Source organism: Notolabrus celidotus, chromosome 13, assembly GCF_009762535.1.
Source record: "Notolabrus celidotus isolate fNotCel1 chromosome 13, fNotCel1.pri, whole genome shotgun sequence".
NCBI classification, from domain to species: Eukaryota; Metazoa; Chordata; class Actinopteri; order Labriformes; family Labridae; genus Notolabrus; species Notolabrus celidotus.
The window spans coordinates 35279010-35296218 of NC_048284.1; the positions used below are offsets into that span (position 1 = coordinate 35279010).

Consider the following 17209-nt stretch of genomic DNA (forward strand, 5'->3'; position numbering starts at 1 on the left):
ACCTACAAAGCCCTTAAAAATCAGACACCCTCGTATCTTAAAGAGCTCATAGTGCCCTATTACCCCTCTAGAACTCTACGCTCCCAACATGCAGGCCTGCTAGTTGTACCTAAAATCTCTAAAAGTAGTATGGGAGGTAGAACCTTCAGTTATCAGGCCCCTCTCCTTTGGAACCATCTACCAGTCAGGGTGCGGGAGGCAGACACCCTCTCCACTTTTAAGAGTAGGCTTAAAACTTTCCTTTTTGACAAAGCTTATAGTTAGAGCTGGATCAGGCTTGGACCAGCTTTTGTCATACTGCTATAGGCCTAGACTGCCGGGGGAACTGGCACACTGACACACTGGGATCCTATCTCACCCCCTTCCCCCCAACCCCCTCATCACTTACTTTAACTCTGCCTGTCCCATTAAAGTTACTAACCATAGACCTTTCTGGAGTCCCTGAGCTCCCTTGTCTCGTAGGTTCCTCTGAGCTGCCGTAGATGTCCTCCTGCTGTGGACGATCTGGACTCCAGCTGATACGGACGTGCTGGACTCCAGCGGCAACAGCTTCTACGACTCGTCTCATCACTATCACTTCTCTCTCTTACTCCCCTCTATCTGTCTTTCCAGACCCAACTCAGTCGAGGCAGATGGCTGTCTAACATGAGTCTGGTTCTGCTCGAGGTTTCTGCCTGTTAAAGGAAGTTTGTCCTCTCCACTGTAACTAGCTAAATACTGTGAGGTGCAATGCTCATGGTGGATTAAGGTGGGGTCAGACTGAGTCTTATCCTGTCTTGGTGTTGGGTCTCTGTTCATAATTTGACATAGAGTGGTCTAGACCTGCTCTGTTTGTAAAAGAGTCTTCAGATAACGCTTGTTGTGATTTGGCGCTATACAAATAAAGATTGATTGATTGATTGATTGATTGATACATAAAGTTTGTTTAACTCCAGATGAACATTTCAAACTAAGGTGTCTGTGCTTGGAGTAACTTAGTGTCTGTTTTTATTCCATGGTATAGTTTTTAGAGATTTCCAGTAATGGTTTATAAATAAACATGATGTAACAGAATGTACTCCTATGTATTCTTGACTGAATGTATGTCATGTGAAAAAACAACGTTTAGAGATTTTTTAAGAAGTACTTTGAATACTTCAGCATTTTTATAATATTTGACCTGGAGGATCTATATTTGACTTAAGTGATGAAGCTGTGTACTTCGTCCACCACTGGGTATAATACCCTGGTAGCTAGCTTTGTTAGCTGGTTACACAGTCACCTGAAAAAGCAACTCAGCTTTAGAACCCTTAAAGATTGGCTGTTTTATCAAATCAATCTTTCTTTCTTTTTAACTATGTTTGGATAGACTCCACTGTTCAACCTTTGACTGTGCTTTTATTCTGAAAAGCGCGGGCGGAAGTGTTGTGCATGCTAACGCCGGGCAGCTAACCTCCTCTCTTAGCAGCAGCAGCAGATTAGCGGTTAGCCTGTTATGGAAGAAGGATCTGGACTCAGAGGGCTGTCTGAGAACACGGGACCGGCTGGGACTAGTTCTGAGACGTGATCTGGAAAGATAACATACCAGGAAGCCGAGGACCCGTCTTCCTGACTGACAACAAAGACGAAGAAGAAGAGGAGAGGTTCTAATCCAGCTCGGCATGGATCCACCAGCCGCAGAGAGTCCGTCCGTTCCCCGCCGCCGTCCAGTGTAGCTCCGCGGAGCCTCAGCGGCGGAGCGGCACCGAGCTGTGTTCGCGTGTCTTCCCCGGGCTCTCCCGCTGCTTTGACGGGGTTTCACCGTCGTGACAGCTGCCTCCTGGACTGGTTTGGACTCTCCGCCGAGGTCCCCCTGTCTCCAGGACTGGTTGCAGGAGTTCTTTAGGCTTTTCTTCGTCGCCTGGCCGCTTCTCACGGACGCGGCAGTCATGTTTTCCGTGCGGATCGTCACCGCAGACTTCTATCTGGCAAGTCCCATCAAAGACCTGGACGTGTGCCACTCGGACTTCAGGGAGAGCGACGTGAAGAGAGTCCCGGTGGTGCGGATCTTTGGAGCAACACCTGCAGGTTAGTGAACTCTGGGGTCTGTGTTGGGTCGGTATTATGGACTCTAATGGAGGCTGGTTCTCTTGCAGCGAACCACGCGGCATGCGAGGCGGTGCTCTGCGGGTCGGAGGAACCGGGTCTGTGTCTTTGGAGGAACCTGGTCTGTGTGTGTTTGGAGGAACCTGGTCTGTGTGTTTGGAGGAACCTGGTCTGTGTGTTTGGAGGAACCTGGTCTGTGTGTTTGGAGGAACCTGGTCTGTGTGTTTGGAGGAACCTGGTCTGTGTGTGTATGTGTGTGTGGAGGAGCCTGGTCTGTGAGCCCTGCAGAGGGACCACAGGAAGGTGTTTCAGGTGTTGACATGTTACACTGATGTGTTTAGCATGCAGGCAGCCTCATGCAGCGGAGGGAGTCCTGCTCTTCCTCCCCCCTCCTCCTCTCGCGGCTTTGTTTTCGCTCCCTCTGCTCCACCATGGCATGCTGCTGCTGGAGGGGGACACCTCTGGATCCAGGACTCCAGGGCTCGCCTTGTGCCTGCAGCAGCTGCCACATGTGGCTTCAGTGACAGCCTTACCTTTTAAGGTGGTTCCATCGGGTCTGCAGCGACCTGTGGAGTGTGCACACACAGGAACACTACCGTATATTAAGAACACGAGTTAAGACCAGTTCACATGTCAGAACCGAGTGCAGTCGTTATTAGCAGCTAGAGGACTACCAAAGGGGGACAGGTTTTCCTTCCATGTGCTCCATAGAGACCGTGTGACAGCACATTAGCATGCAGCATGAAGCAGAGATGGAGACCTGATGGATGAACACTGACTGAATACTGATGTTAGGAGCTCACAGGAGGAAGGAGTCCTGATATGAGACACACACACACACACACACACACACACACACACACACACACACACACACACACACACACACACACACACACACGGTGTAGCAGTAAAAAGGAGGGGCTGACTGTAGATCAGATCTACCCCTCTGTATTAAACCCTTCAGAGCTGAGCACCCCGGGTACCTTAATCCTGCGCCACAAACAATAGAACCATTTCCTGAACAATAGCTCAGCATCATCACCCGGCTCAGTCCTCTGGTGGCTCTGCTGTACCCGCTCCACAGCCCCCTGACAGCTGAAAACACCATTGCAGTACAGTGACGGGGTATTCTTAGCAGGGTGAGTTCCCTAAGGGGGGGGGCGGTAGGAGCTAAACTTGTACCTCAGGCTGTGCCAGGGCTCCGGTGCAGCGTCCAACAGGATGCACCTCAGTGAGGATGAGAGGATGTGGAGCAGAGAGATGAAGGACAGAGGGTCAGGGTGAGGGTGTCATAAAGCTGCACGTTCACATGCGGTTCAGCTGAGAGAAGGAGCTGCTCACACTGCAGCACAGTGCTGCTGGCTCTCAGTGTATGTTGAAGAGAAGGTTACTGACTCCAGCACAGCGTTGCTATCAGGTACGAGGTGCTGTATACCCATGTGAGCTTCATAAGGAGTGAGTGAATAACAGTAATGAGACACACCTCTGTAGAGAGGTGCACTCACCTGAGCAGCAGGTTTGATCTCCAGCTGAACGTCAGACACATGAAGATCCTCCTCAGGGTTTGGAAGTCTGAAACATGAAGAGTGTTTGATGGATATGGGCTCACCGTTAGTGCGGTTGACCAATATCAGTTCTCCTGCAGGTGAGGCCGATAACTGGAGAGCTGGTCAGCTGAGATCACCTTGTTGTTGATGATGATGTTGTCAATCAATCAATCAATCAATCAATCAATCAATCAATCAATCAATCTTTATTTGTATAGCGCCAAACCGATACAAACGTTATCTGATGACTCTTTTACAAACAGAGCAGGTCTAGACCACTCTATGTCAAATTATGAACAGAGACCCAACACCAAGACAGGATAAGACTCAGTCTGACCCCACCTTAATCCACCATGAGCATTGCACCTCACAGTATTTAGCTAGTTACAGTGGAGAGGACAAACTTCCTTTAACAGGCAGAAACCTCGAGCAGAACCAGACTCATGTTAGACAGCCATCTGCCTCGACCCAGTTGGGTCTGGAAAGAGGGATAGAGGGGAGTAAGAGAGAGAGGGAGCGGTGGAGTCTGGAACGTCCACAGCAGGAGGACGTCTACGACAGCTCAGAGGAACCTATGAGACAAGGGAGCCCAGGGACTCCAGAAAGGTCTATGGTTAGTAACTTTAACGGGACAGGGAGAGTTAAAGTAAGTGATGAGGGGTTTGGGAGGGAAGGGGGTGAGATAGGATCCCAGTGTGTCAGTTCCCCCGGCAGTCTCAGCCTATAGCAGCATAACTAAGACCTGGTCCAAGCCTGATCCAGCTCTAACTATAAGCTTTATCAAAAAGGAAAGTTTGAAGCCTACTCTTAAAAGTAGAGAGGGTGTCTGCCTCCCGGACCCTGACTGGTAGATGATTCCAAAGGAGAGGGGCCTGATAACTGAAGGCTCTACCTCCCATACTACTTTTAGAGACTTTAGGTAGGACCAGCAGGCCTGCATGTTGGGAGCGTAGTGTTCTAGAGGGGTAATAGGGCACTATGAGCTCTTTAAGATATGAAGGTGTCTGATCATTAAGAGCTTTGGAGGTCAGAAGAAGGATTTTAAATTCTAGTCTAGATTTTATGGGGAGTCAGTGTAGTTGTAGTTGTTGATGTTGTTGTTTTGCATTTGATAAGACAACAATTTAAAAGTAATAACATCCATTGGTTATCTTAGCCTGCTTTAGATGGGTTGTTTGGGATGTAATCAGGTTATGCTTTAGATTTTCATGACTGATATTTAGTGACAGATACAAGGGGCAACCTCCAGTATCAAAATATGAAACACGGAAAAAATGCTTCTCAATTGAGCGCTGGCTCCGGCTCCAAAATAAAAATATTTAGTATTATTATTATTATTATTTATTTATGTTTATTAGCTTTTGTTCGCTGCAGGACAATGGGGGAAACACGTTTGGGTTTAGATTTTGATCACATCAACCCCGCCCCTCACCCCTGACGTAAGCGGTTCACGGTTCTAGACCAGCAAAGACTTCCTTCATGCATGGAGGTGTAGTGGAGCTCAGACTGTAGAGCAGAGCAGGTCCATCAATCAGCAGGACTACCCCGATTCAACTCTGACCAGAGACTGTCAAGTCCTTCAAAGAGGAGGTGGCAGAATACACAGTTTGAGTTAGAAAACTTCTTACTGATATCACACACACACACACACACACACACACACACACACACACACACACACACACACACACACACACACACACACACACACACACACACACACAGCCTGCATTGTTGGCTGAGCAGAGCCTCCGTGTAGCTCCAGTCCTGATTGAGCTGTGTGTCTGTAGTCTGTGTGCTGTGGTGGGTGCCCTGCAGATTTCCACAGTTTGACTCTCCCCCCGCTCGGTTAATGTATCACTTGTGGCAAGCCGGAGTCGGAGCCAGCTCTGCGTTTCCAGAAATAAAATGACATCACCATCTGGAACAGATCTGAGCAGAGAGGGATCTCTTTCTCTCTCTGTAGCTCAGGAACAGGCTTCACCAAACCCAGAACGAGTCCACGTCCCCCCTCGCCTTCATTGTGTTGTTGTTGTCCAGCCTGCAGGGAGGAATTCATGAGCAGCTTTGTTTAATGTGTGTCCGCTTTTATCTCATCAGCGTGTTTACCCTGGTGTAAGCGGTCAGCAGAGCATCTGCACCGTGTGGCCCTGCCTACAACCCCAGGCCCCGGATTCCCTGTCCTCCTCTGACCTGAGCTGTGCACACTCCCACCAATCAGCCGTGTGTAATCCGATCCCACGCTTCCTGCTTGTTTTCCTCCTCTCTCTTTGTTAGCATCCGGTGCCTGTGTAGCAGGCTCACTGTACATAGAGTACAGAGAGGGGGCAGTACTTCATACTATGATCACTAATAACAAACTTCTGAGCTAAAAAGATCTCCATGAGGCCCGGCAGATACAGGATCCCTCACTTGCTACAGCAGGGGTTCCCAAACTTTTCAGCCTGCGACCCCCAAAATATAGGTGCCAAAGACTCGGGACCCCCACTGTCCCTCAAGGTGATTTAATGTGGCTTCATTTAGCTGGTCTGCAGAAAATGACCCTACCTATATGAGCATGTGTCTGTGTTTCCTGTGCTGTTATGAATGAACCTGCTGCTACTGATGCTTTTGATAATGAACTGTTCACTAACTCTAAACTTAGGAGTCATCTGGAGAAAAGAAAGACAGAAAACTCATTACATTTAATATTTTCAAGGTTTTATTTCAAGGTTAGATACTATTTTTAGATCACTTTTGTCATTCAACTATTTTATTTTTCAGTATTTCTTTGTTCACCACAAGTTAACAAATTATATATAAGTAATAGAAAACCAACAAAGGGAAGAAAACATAAATGAATACATAAAAATACAATTACAATATTAATAATAATAATAATAATAATAATAATATTAATAATAATAATAATAATAAAGAAATAATAATAATAATTAACAGTACAAACAAAAAGGAAGATAAACATAAGAAAACAAAGGTAATAAACAAAAATAAAAAATGATGATAATAATAAATAATTGTAAATAACATAAAAAGAAACATTCTTCAAGACGTCATACAACCCCCCCATTCATGGGGGTCCCGAGCTACACTATTACCCCTTTTCGACAGAGGCAGTTTCGGGGCCGATTTGGAGCCGGTGCTCAATGGGGAACTGTTTTTTTGTGTTTCGACTGTGATTGAACCGGCTCCATAGCGGCTCCAACTCTTTGCTGGTCTAGAACCGCGAACTGCGAACCTCTTACGTCAGAGGCGAAGTGGGGGGGGTGGGGTTGCCGTGATCAAAAACACAAATCAGGGGCACTGGTGGCCTAGCTGTCCAAGCGCCCCACTTACAGAGGGTACAGTCCTCATTGCAGGGCTCGCCGGTTCGACTCCCGGCCGTGACCATTTCCTGCATGTCTTTCCCCACTCCCCCCCCACATTTCCTGTCTCTCTTCAGCTGTCTTATCAAATAAAGGCAAAAAGCCCAAAAATATAACTTAAAAAAAACAAACCTAAAGTGTTCCCTCCATCGTCCTGCAGTGAACAAATAACAGAGACTAATGGATTCAAAGACAAAGCAGTGATCAGCTGAGGAGACAAGCTGCTGTTGTCCGTCATCGTTGTTGTTGTGAGGGAAAGTTCACGCTAGCACTGCTGGGACAAACGGTCACGTAAATCTGACGTCATGACGTGCCTCTTCCACGGGCTCGAGCAGGCGTAATAACAGACGGGCGCCGTGTTGGTTCACGAGTTCATCCAGCTCTGAACCAGCGCGAGCACCAGCCCGAAACTACAACCAGGTTCACGTTGGCCTAAAAGAGCTATTGGGGAACCCCTGGACTACAGTACAGACCTCTTCTATGTGTGGATTGTTACGTATGCCGTAGTGGGAGTACTCAGCAGGACCGGCTGTCAGCAGTAACCTGAAACCGTTATGATGCAGGAGTGGGATTCTGTATCTTGCAGTGCATCGTGATATTTAAGGCAGAGTGATGAAGTCCTGAAGCTCTCAGTCAAAATCCTATCAGTGATATTTACATTAACACAGTCTGCTCCTGAGATCACATGATGGCAGCACACCTGCATCATCACCTGCGTTGTGTTTGTACATTTTTTATTTATTTTTTAATTTATTTTCTAGTGTAGTGCGTTAAAAGAGGCAGGGCTGCTGGAGTGGCACTCCAGCAGTCCCCGACCCCCCAGCCCCACCCACCAGTCCCCCCACCCCGCGATGGACAAGGTCCACAGCCGCACAGCAGGGCGTAGTACCCGACCCGAGATCCCCCCCAGTATCCATAGGGAGGCAGGGAGCCCACAGCCAGGGAGGGGAACCCGGCACCATGTGATGCCCCAATCCAACCCCCGCCGCAGGCCGCACGGGCACAGGCAAAGTAGGCGCAGCCGGCTGGAGGAGGGCCAAAACCAACCGGGGAGACCAGAAGGCAAAGGCAGGCCAATGAATGCCCCCCCCAAATGAGTGTTTGTACATGTTCAAACCAAGCGGCAACCTCCGGTCTGAAATGATGAAGCCCATGCAGAATTGTTATAAACTGCAATACATTGAGAATCCACTTGAGGCTGGCTGCAGGAACACAGGAAACCACATAGACATGAATGGGAGAAAGAGGATCTTTACAGCATTAATAAACATGTTTACAGCCTGGTTCAAAAAACATCTTGGCCCTATGAAGCTAATCTCTCTTTAGGCACACACTGTACGGGGGTGAATTTTTTTCTAACGTGACGGTTCAGAAGATATTAAGATTACCAGTTTCGCCCAAATAAGGAGATGACTGACGTGACTCCCGGTCGGGAACACACAGCTGTTGGCTAAGAGGCTCACACTACGTCACACTCTGCCAATATGGCTGCTGCTGTCGACTGGCTTCTAAACAGCTCTCAGGAACAGATGGGTGACGTCGTGGGTACTACGTCCATATTTTATGCAGCCTATGGTTCAAACACAGAGTGGATGTGATCCATCTCATGTCAGCCTGATCATAAAGGGGCTCTCACAGTCTCTGAGGTCTGACCCCACTGCTCTCCATCTTCTCACCCAGTTGCACTGACAGCAGGGGGGACGCTGTTTTGGTTCCTCACTCAGACATGTGCACTCGAGTGCTTCGGTGTGTTTGTAACAGTGGAGAGAGAGGAAGTGCATGACCAATTGACCCGAATGGAGAAGGGGTGGGGGGTGGGGGGGGACTGAATCTGAGGGCCTCTTCCCCCTGCCCTCCTCCAGGGTTAGCTCTCTCCGGGGGAACCCTTAATGCCATCTGAAGGAATTCCTCCACGTCCATGAACAGCAGAACAGACGGGTTCTAAAGGACTGTGTGGCTCATTAGGCAGGAGGTCATTGTCCCTTTAACTGTTTATTCTCTCTCTGTCTCTGACTTCAGTTATCATCCTCTAACTGTGCTCCAGATGCTGTTAAGTATGTTAGAATCAAGTCAAAGTCCTGTTTCTTGTTGATGTGGCGTTCAGGGTTGGATTAACACTCTGTACTTTTTACTGATCACCTCATGGAGCGTCTGGTTTTCTCTGAAGAGTGATAACTGGGTGTATCAAAGAGAGACTGAAGGCTGCTCCACACTAAGCCTGTGGGGATGGAGGCCCCGTGTCTTCAGGGGGTTCAGAAGGTAACTCTGCAGCCTGCACGGGTACACTGAGAGCTCAGGAGAACCTGGAGGTCAGAATGTGTTAGGAGGAAGATTTCTCATCAACCTTTTCTGTCAAGGAATGCAGAAACTGATCTTTCTGTGACCCACTCAGATCTGAACCTATTGTCCCCACACTAACGTGGTCCCTCAGGTTCTCACACAGTAAGCCACAGAGCCTCTTACAGCCAAATTCCACTAGATCTGTTTTCGGTCCGTCTCCGATCCTTCACAGCACCAGATCTGATAGGTTTCTATTCTGGTCAATGTGTTAACTTCCACTGGCTCCACTCCGTTGCGTTCCAGCTGTGTCTCTGATCCGGCAGGTCAGAGTCCTCCGGATCAGATACACAAGACTTCTATTTTTGCCGGATGCCGGAGCACGACGCATCAATCTCAACAGAGCAGATGGAGCGGGACAGGAAGTCAGGTTTCACCAAAACAAAATGAAAACACCCGGTTCATTTTCAGAATAAAACCTATACTCTGCAGCTTCATCCTGCAGTTTAGAAGAGCAGACTGTAGTAACCTGCTGAAGCTGCTGCCATCAGAGGAGTAGACCAGCTGCAGCCCTGACGGCCTGGCCGTCAGTGACCGTACTGGCTGGATGAGAACACGGTGGTTGGTGGGGATTTCCTTCTGTCTTGAAGAAGCTGTGCGAGCCCAGCAGCTGCCTCGGTGTCCTTGCTGCTGCTGTCGGTCTGATTGATGGCTTTAATAGCTCCTCCAGCTCCTCAGTGGGTTTCTGAAGGCGTCACTGTCGCAGGCACAGGCCTGGCACTGCAGCAGCTCTTGTCCCCACAGCATTTTCTGTCACCTGAGTTCACACTGAGTCCGATGGGACCAGAGGATTTATGCTAACGTCTGTAGCTGCTGGCTGTATTTCTGTCACCAACCAAATAATGTGCTGGCTGAACCCTTCAAGGCAGCATTCTGAGGCTGCTGTGTTAATGTCTGCAGAGCACTCGGACCACTCGCTCTACTGCCACTGTTATCTAGTGTCCTGCTCAACAGCACTACAGCAGAGTCCATCTCCTCATATATCAGCAAACTGTCAGTCTATCACCGTGGTGAGCACATATGGTGCTACTTTCCCCTGAACTAAAAGGTTCCTGTGCCCCCATTGTTGTCTGCGTTTCGACCGCGGGCTGAAGTCCCGGGTAGATTGTGTAAATCAGGCCAGTGACGTATGGAGAAAAAAAAAAAAATGCACTACACCACCAGACCAGTAGAGGGCAGTAAAACAAAGAGGAATGACATTCATCACAGATGACACCATAGAAGCAGACGGACAGGCAGGTATCATTATGAGCAACACAACAGTTAGCCTGTTAGCATGAAGAGACTCAGCTGGTCTGTTTTAGATGGTGCTATATTTCATCACAGATGAACACGTGAGAGGAGATAAGCGCGAGTAGCAAAGACGTTTCAACACGCCTTTAAAAAAACTTTGGAACTCAAAAAGCCGTGGCAGAGATCGACCGGTGTTCTGGTTTAAACAGCGACCCTGTTAACTGGAGACTTTCAGCCGGATGCATCCCTCATAAACGTCTTTAGACGATCTGATGAGGATATTTTGAAATCTTAATAAAAACTAGTTTGCATTCCCAGGAACTCCCTCTGTGTTTCAACAGCTGTGTAAACTCCACAAACACTGACACGTTCAGCTGAAGGTCTCCAGTTTACAGGGTCACTTTTAGAACCGGAACACCGGGAGAGACGCATTCATGGTGGGCTGAGAGAAGACTACTGTTACAAGCTGCTAAATCAAGAGAATCACAGCTTCTTCTTTTGAAAAGTACACACACATACAAAAAAGAATGAACAAATCAAAACTAATGAAAGAAAGAGAAATCAAGTTAATCTACCAATCAGACACGTTCAGCATTGCAGGCCCTGCCCCCCGAAAGTCCCTGGACCTTTGAAAAGTACTACCCCCCCCTAGCAGGGGCTTTTTAGGGGGGAGATTATCTACCCCTGAACTAAATTTAGACCCTGGGTCCACCGGTGGAAACGCACGTGGTTCAGGGGTAAAGTTCCTCTGGCGCCTATAGTCACATCACGTGGACCTGCCCTCTTTTAGTTTCTTCTGGTCTGCATCCAATCCCCTTCATTGAGTTCTGGTTCTCCAGTCTGTGCACACACAGTCAGAAGCATGTCTCTGAATGTCCCTGCTCTCTGTGCACCATGAGCCGAGCCAGGTCCTGGAGCTGACAGGGCCTTGGAGTTGTTGATGTTGTTGTGGTTGTTGTTGTTGTTGTTGTCTTGGAGCTGCATGCCAGATGGTTTTACTGATGGAGTAATGTGATGTAGTTTGTCTCCACAGTGAGATGTGTAATGCCCGGTGGTGAGAGAGGGATGGGGGATGACAGGAATGATTCAGTCTGTAGATAGAGGCTGTGTTTCATGTGTGCGCCGTATTGCAGCGGACCCCAGGTTTGTAAAGAGGCCCCTCATCTTTTCTGAAACTGGGTCCTGTGAGGCTGGTTCTGTGTGGTCTGAAGAGAAAGGCCTGTGTTGGCACGTGTTGTTGGGTCATTCCGGGTCCTCCACTCAGTGTCGGGCTCTTCCTCTCTTCCCCAGCACTATTGCCCCTTCAGAGAGAGAGAGAGGGAGAGAGAGTGAGAGAGAGAGAGAGAGAGAGAGAGAGAGAGAGAGCGAGAGAGAGAGAGGAGGGGCCCCGGCTTTGTCCACTGAGTGAGGGAGAGAGTTCCCCTGGGGCCACTGGCTTTCCTCTGCTGCAGAGAGCTTCAAGGCAGATTAAGACCTGGTTCAGAAAGAGGGAAAGAATTTGGCCGGCTGAGGAAAGCTTGAATCACTGCTGGAGGGGAGGGGGACTCTTTGAACCTGCCATGCTGTGCCATTCAGCGTGGATGTTAATGAGTCCTGGATGTGTGTGTCTAAGTGTGTGTGTGTGTGCACAGTGATTATGTGCAGTGTTGGGGTGGAGCAGCTCTGCCCCTTGTTACTCCAGGAATGCAGCACTGCTCCTGCACGAGCAGAGCGTGGACTGGATCCATGTGAAACACAAAGTATTCACTGGACTCACTGTTGGTCCCCTGAATGTTGAGTAGAGACTGCTTTGCTGGATCACTGATCCCGTTTCACACAAGAACTAGGGATGCTCCGATCAGGTTTTATGCTGCCGATTCCTATTTTAGTTATGGTGAGTGCTACATCATCTGGGAAAAAAGGAACCATAAAATCACCTTAATTTAGAAAAAAAACGTCTTTTTACTAACTTCTTCAAGAGACAAAATACAAAAACGTTGCAGGCACAAAGCAGCAACTATTCAGTCAAAAGGACAACTGAGAGACACTTAAATGTACCTGCTATCAGTAACCCAATCTTTAACAGACTGGAAACATTAAGGCTCTCAACAGGCTAAATAGTGCAGAAAGTCAAATAAATAAAAGACAATATATCTCAAGTTTGTCTTTCTGAATATGCCATGTTTGAAACTCGTGAAACTTACAGAGAATGAGATTCCTTCTTTAGGGAGACGTTCGATGTGAGAGTACAGTCTGGTGGAGCTCTGACAGCGCTACGTCTGTGAATTATTTACGTCCCGGTGGCACGTAGCGGGCCTCCAAGTGAGAGAGCAGTCGGCTGAACCCGGTGTCTTCCACCACTGAGAAAGGCTCATCTAGCCCGATGAATTCAATTCTTTTTGGGGTTATTAGCTTAGCCTTCTGACTGTCACGCTCATACAGGCGAGTGTTGCCACCGTGGGCTGTGTTAGCTGCCGTCTGACTGATGCTGCTCCGGCTGTCTTCTTTTCATTCACTGCTGTGAGTCTCAAAACCTCACCATACTCCACCAAGTGTTTGTTCTTTAAATGTCTTATTAAATCTGTTGTGTTGAAGCTTTTTTAATGTGCTTCCCCTGCGAGGTATTTTTTCTTCGCATGTGTTGCAGGATGCAAACTTTACATCACTCTTAAGGCTGATTTATACTTCTGCGTCGAATCGACGGCGTAGCCTACGCCGTAGGTCCGCGTAGTTCCCGTACCTACGCAGAGGCCTACGCACGTAGCCGACGTGCACCTCCTCCAAAATGTAACTACGCGTAGAGCCGACGCGGACCGCAAGCTCTGTGATTGGTCCGCTCGACGGCTTGGTCTTTCCCGCATTCACAGCACTTCCGGGATCCCGGACATCGGCCACACATCGTCCGTGTATTTCATCTCCTCCTCTCTATTCTTCATGTAATCATGTCTGTATGATAAACAGCAACATGTATCAGCTGTAGATTAACAGAACACGCTCTGAATCTCTGTGGAAAAGTAAACAGAGATCGTAGCAGGACCGGAAGCAGGCGACCGGCTATCAGAGAGACCACACTGCCCTCAAGTGTTTCAGAGGAGAGTTGCTGCGCGACACAGACATATCGACGCACAAGTATGTGGGGCTCATGTCCGCGTCAGCCCCTGCTGCGTAGGGGCGACGCAGAAGTATAAATCAGCCTTTAGACTGTGTAAAAGTTCCACACGGCAGACATGTTTGTTGTGGTTTGCCGCTGCGCGCCTGCGCAGTGTGAAGGAAAGGGGGAGGGGGCACACTACACACAGGTCCTCTTCAGGCTGCAGGCTGCCAAGTATGAGTTACAGGTGATGGTTTTTTGTGATCGGCAATGAAAGGCATTGATCGGCAAACACCGATCACATACTTTTTCACAGAAATCAGCCGATAATGATGGGTGGCCGATCGATCGGAGCATCCCTAACAAGAACTCCTGACATGTTCTAGTTAAGTCCAGGACGTTCTGTCTCTGTCTTTGTTGTGTTTCTGTGACGCAGCGAGGCGTGTGTGTTTACATGTTACAGACATGCTCAGTCTCTGATATACATGTGTAGTAGTGAGATCCAGAAACGAAGAAAATAGCATCGACTGTCGCTAATGTTTTCTTCTTCTTCTGTTACTTAATGCAGTTAGCATTCTTCTTCTTCTGTTACTGAATGCAGTTAGCATTCTTCTTCTTCTGTTACTTAATGCGGTTAGCAAACAGCTTTAAGACGCTCTGTAGCCACCATCTGGAGGGAATACTGTATTACAACCAGGCACCAGTAAAAACAATGACAAAATGTACTTTTAAAATAAGAAAATATTCGAAGTCACTCTTCAATTTTTACAAAGTGAACAAATATTTGAATATGGTTAAAAGACATGAATGTAGTCTGAATAGCTCATGTCTCTATCAGTACACAGTGTACGGGTGAATGTATTTATAACTCAGCAGTTTCAAAGATATTAAGATTACCAGTTTTCCATCATGGGAGGCACAGCTGACTTGATTGACAGGTGGCCACCCTGTAGCTGTTAGCGAGGAGGCTAAAGGCCCGCCTCTTGACCTCACACTAGCTCAACAGACATTAGATAGAGTTCAGGATTTCCAATATGGCACCCTCCGACGATCGGCTTCAAAACAGAGCTCAGGAACAGACGGGTGACGTCACGGAGACTACGTCCACATATTTAACAGGATGTGGGTCCAAAGTGAAGGATCAGGAGCAGTTGAAACTAAGTGAACATACAGTGTAAACAGACTTCAAACAGACTTCAAACATGATTGGCTCTATTCAAACTTGAGCTCTCTGCAGGATCCAGCTGCAGCTCATGTTTGGTTTCAGTCCATACTCTGTGATCCAGTTCAGAAAGCTGTGGACCGTCACCCATCAGTCTGTCTGCTGCTGCTGCTGCAACCACAGGCTCTGATCACTCTTTAATTTCAAAGCGCTGCACAGTGAGTGTGAGGGCAGGCTTATTAAAGGGGGAGGGGGAGGGATCTTCTGGAGACCTGACTCTAAAAATAGCTTGACATAGCACAGTGTGTGGGACTCTGAGCCTAAATGCAGCCGAGCTTGTGTCTGTGACGTTTGGCCGTCTGCTTTGAACGGTTTTTTTTGTATTTTGGGAAACGTTAACCACCTCTGACGTCAGACCTCAGATCTCCATCCCCCGAGGAGCTCTGTCTAGACCTGCTCCTCTCTGTTCAATAATCTGCTCCATCTCAGCTGCAGTGTGCCGTGCTCCTCTTTGTGCCATGACGGCTTTCCTCTGTGTGAGATAGAGAGTGGAGAGGTGGAGAGGAGGAGGAGGAGGAGGAGGAGGAGAGGCAGGGTGTCGAGAGGGAGAGAGTGGAAGAGAGCGAGTCTGGCTCAGCCCAATGCACCAGCCGAGTCGTGGTCCCTGCTCCGAGTGATGAGAGACGCCGTGAAGATCACATTTAGTCTGAGCCCAGAGAAGGGGGGCAGGCAGAGCTCAAAAACCTCTCCTGTTGTCTGCTGAGAGATAGCAGCTGATCAGAGAGCGAGTCCACACACACACACACACACACACACACACACACACACACACACACACACACACACACACACACACACACACACACACACACACACACACACACACACACACACACACACACACCAGGCTCCGCTCATTATGAAATCTGTAGCATCTCTGGCTTCAGTGTTTACTGTCTCCATCTTTAGGGCTCAGTGAGACTCTCTTCATGCCCGTATAGAATCAGCAGCAGTCCCCCCGTCCTCCCTCCGACTCCTCCGCCTCCTCTGAAGGTGCTCCATATTAATCCCTCTGATATGCATCTCCAGTAAGAGAGGATCTGCATTCACCCAGGCTGCTTAAAATGGAGACGCACATTATTACACTAATGTCTTCTTCCATAATTAATCTGGCAGAGTTTTACATAATGAGTTACGTAAGAGAGCGCAGTGTCTTCTTGCCTTTTGGCGTGAAGAGTGAATCAGTTGTTTTCAGACCTGGCTCTGTTTCCTACATGTGTGAGAATAAATGACTGAGAGCACTTGAAGGTTTTGGGTCTGCTCCAGTGTGTTGTGTCAGCCAGCAGTCGGGGAGCAGGCTGTAAACGCTGTAATTAACCATTACTTCTGGTGTCCAGTCGTCTAATCTATCGATCATTTTGTGGATTAGTCGTGATTATTTGGCTCAAGTATTTTACACTGCTTCAGTCAGCACACCTGTGAAATTCAACTTTCGTACAGGGTTCGTACGGGTGCTTGAAATCCTTGAAAATGCTTGCATTTTAATGTTGTGTTTTCAAGGTTTGAAAAAATGCTTGATGCTTGTAAATGCTTGAAATTGTAATCATATCTATTTCTCAATTAACATCAATCTGACTCAACAGATGGATTCAGTGGAGAGAAATAAAATCTCCCTGATGTGCTCGTGTGTGTGACACGCTGGTCTGTTGTCATGTGTGACGTGACGTCGCCCTCTAGAGCAGCCGTTCTCAACCTTTTTGAGTCGCGACCCCCAATTTAACATGCACTGGTGTCCGCGACCCCCCCCCCCCCACCCCCAGGGGGAGGGGTTTCGCTTTTGTATTTCTGGAAAAACATATAGCAGCATCACAATAACTCTTAATGTGATCAACAGACCTACAATAGTTGCAGTTAACATGTTAACAATAACGCAAACTTATTTTTCTTTAAAAAAAACAACAATCAACACATATTCATTAAAACCTTAACGAAACACAGTGGGGAAAAAACAGCCCACGTTTCATTTTGAACATTTATGTTTCTGAACGTGAAAAAGAACGAGCCTAACTCTGGTTCACGTCTTTTTTTTTCTTTTTTCGCATACAGCTTTAACTACGAGTTAATGGGATGGCTGGGCCTGCTTGTTTGAAAAAAAGCAGTTGCATTCTTGGCTTTATGTTAGACACGGCCAGGCGAAGATCACTCTCAACTCTGAGGAGTCATGATCTGTATTTGTTTTTCATGCATGTCAGTGCAGAGAAGCTCTTTTCGCACAGATATGTGGATGCAAATGGCAACAGTACATCGGTTGCAGCTTTTGACAAAGCTGCGTATTCTGTAGCTACTGACAACCAGAACTCTTCCAGTGTGCATGCTGAAAAAGCAGTCTGTAATGTGCGGTCAGAGGAGAGATCCAGGAGCGCGTCCT

General features: G+C 47.9%; 1 protein-coding gene across 1 annotated transcript in view; it reads left to right on the plus strand.

The window, feature by feature from the left end:
• The first annotated feature begins 1422 nt into the window (after window positions 1-1422).
• Window positions 1423-17209, plus strand: part of rev3l (REV3 like, DNA directed polymerase zeta catalytic subunit) — a 102945-nt gene continuing 87158 nt past the window's right edge. The window contains 2 exon segments of the mRNA XM_034699313.1: window positions 1423-2046; window positions 2115-2162. Of these exon segments, the coding sequence (XP_034555204.1) occupies window positions 1908-2046; window positions 2115-2162 (187 nt within the window). The 5' untranslated portion in view covers window positions 1423-1907.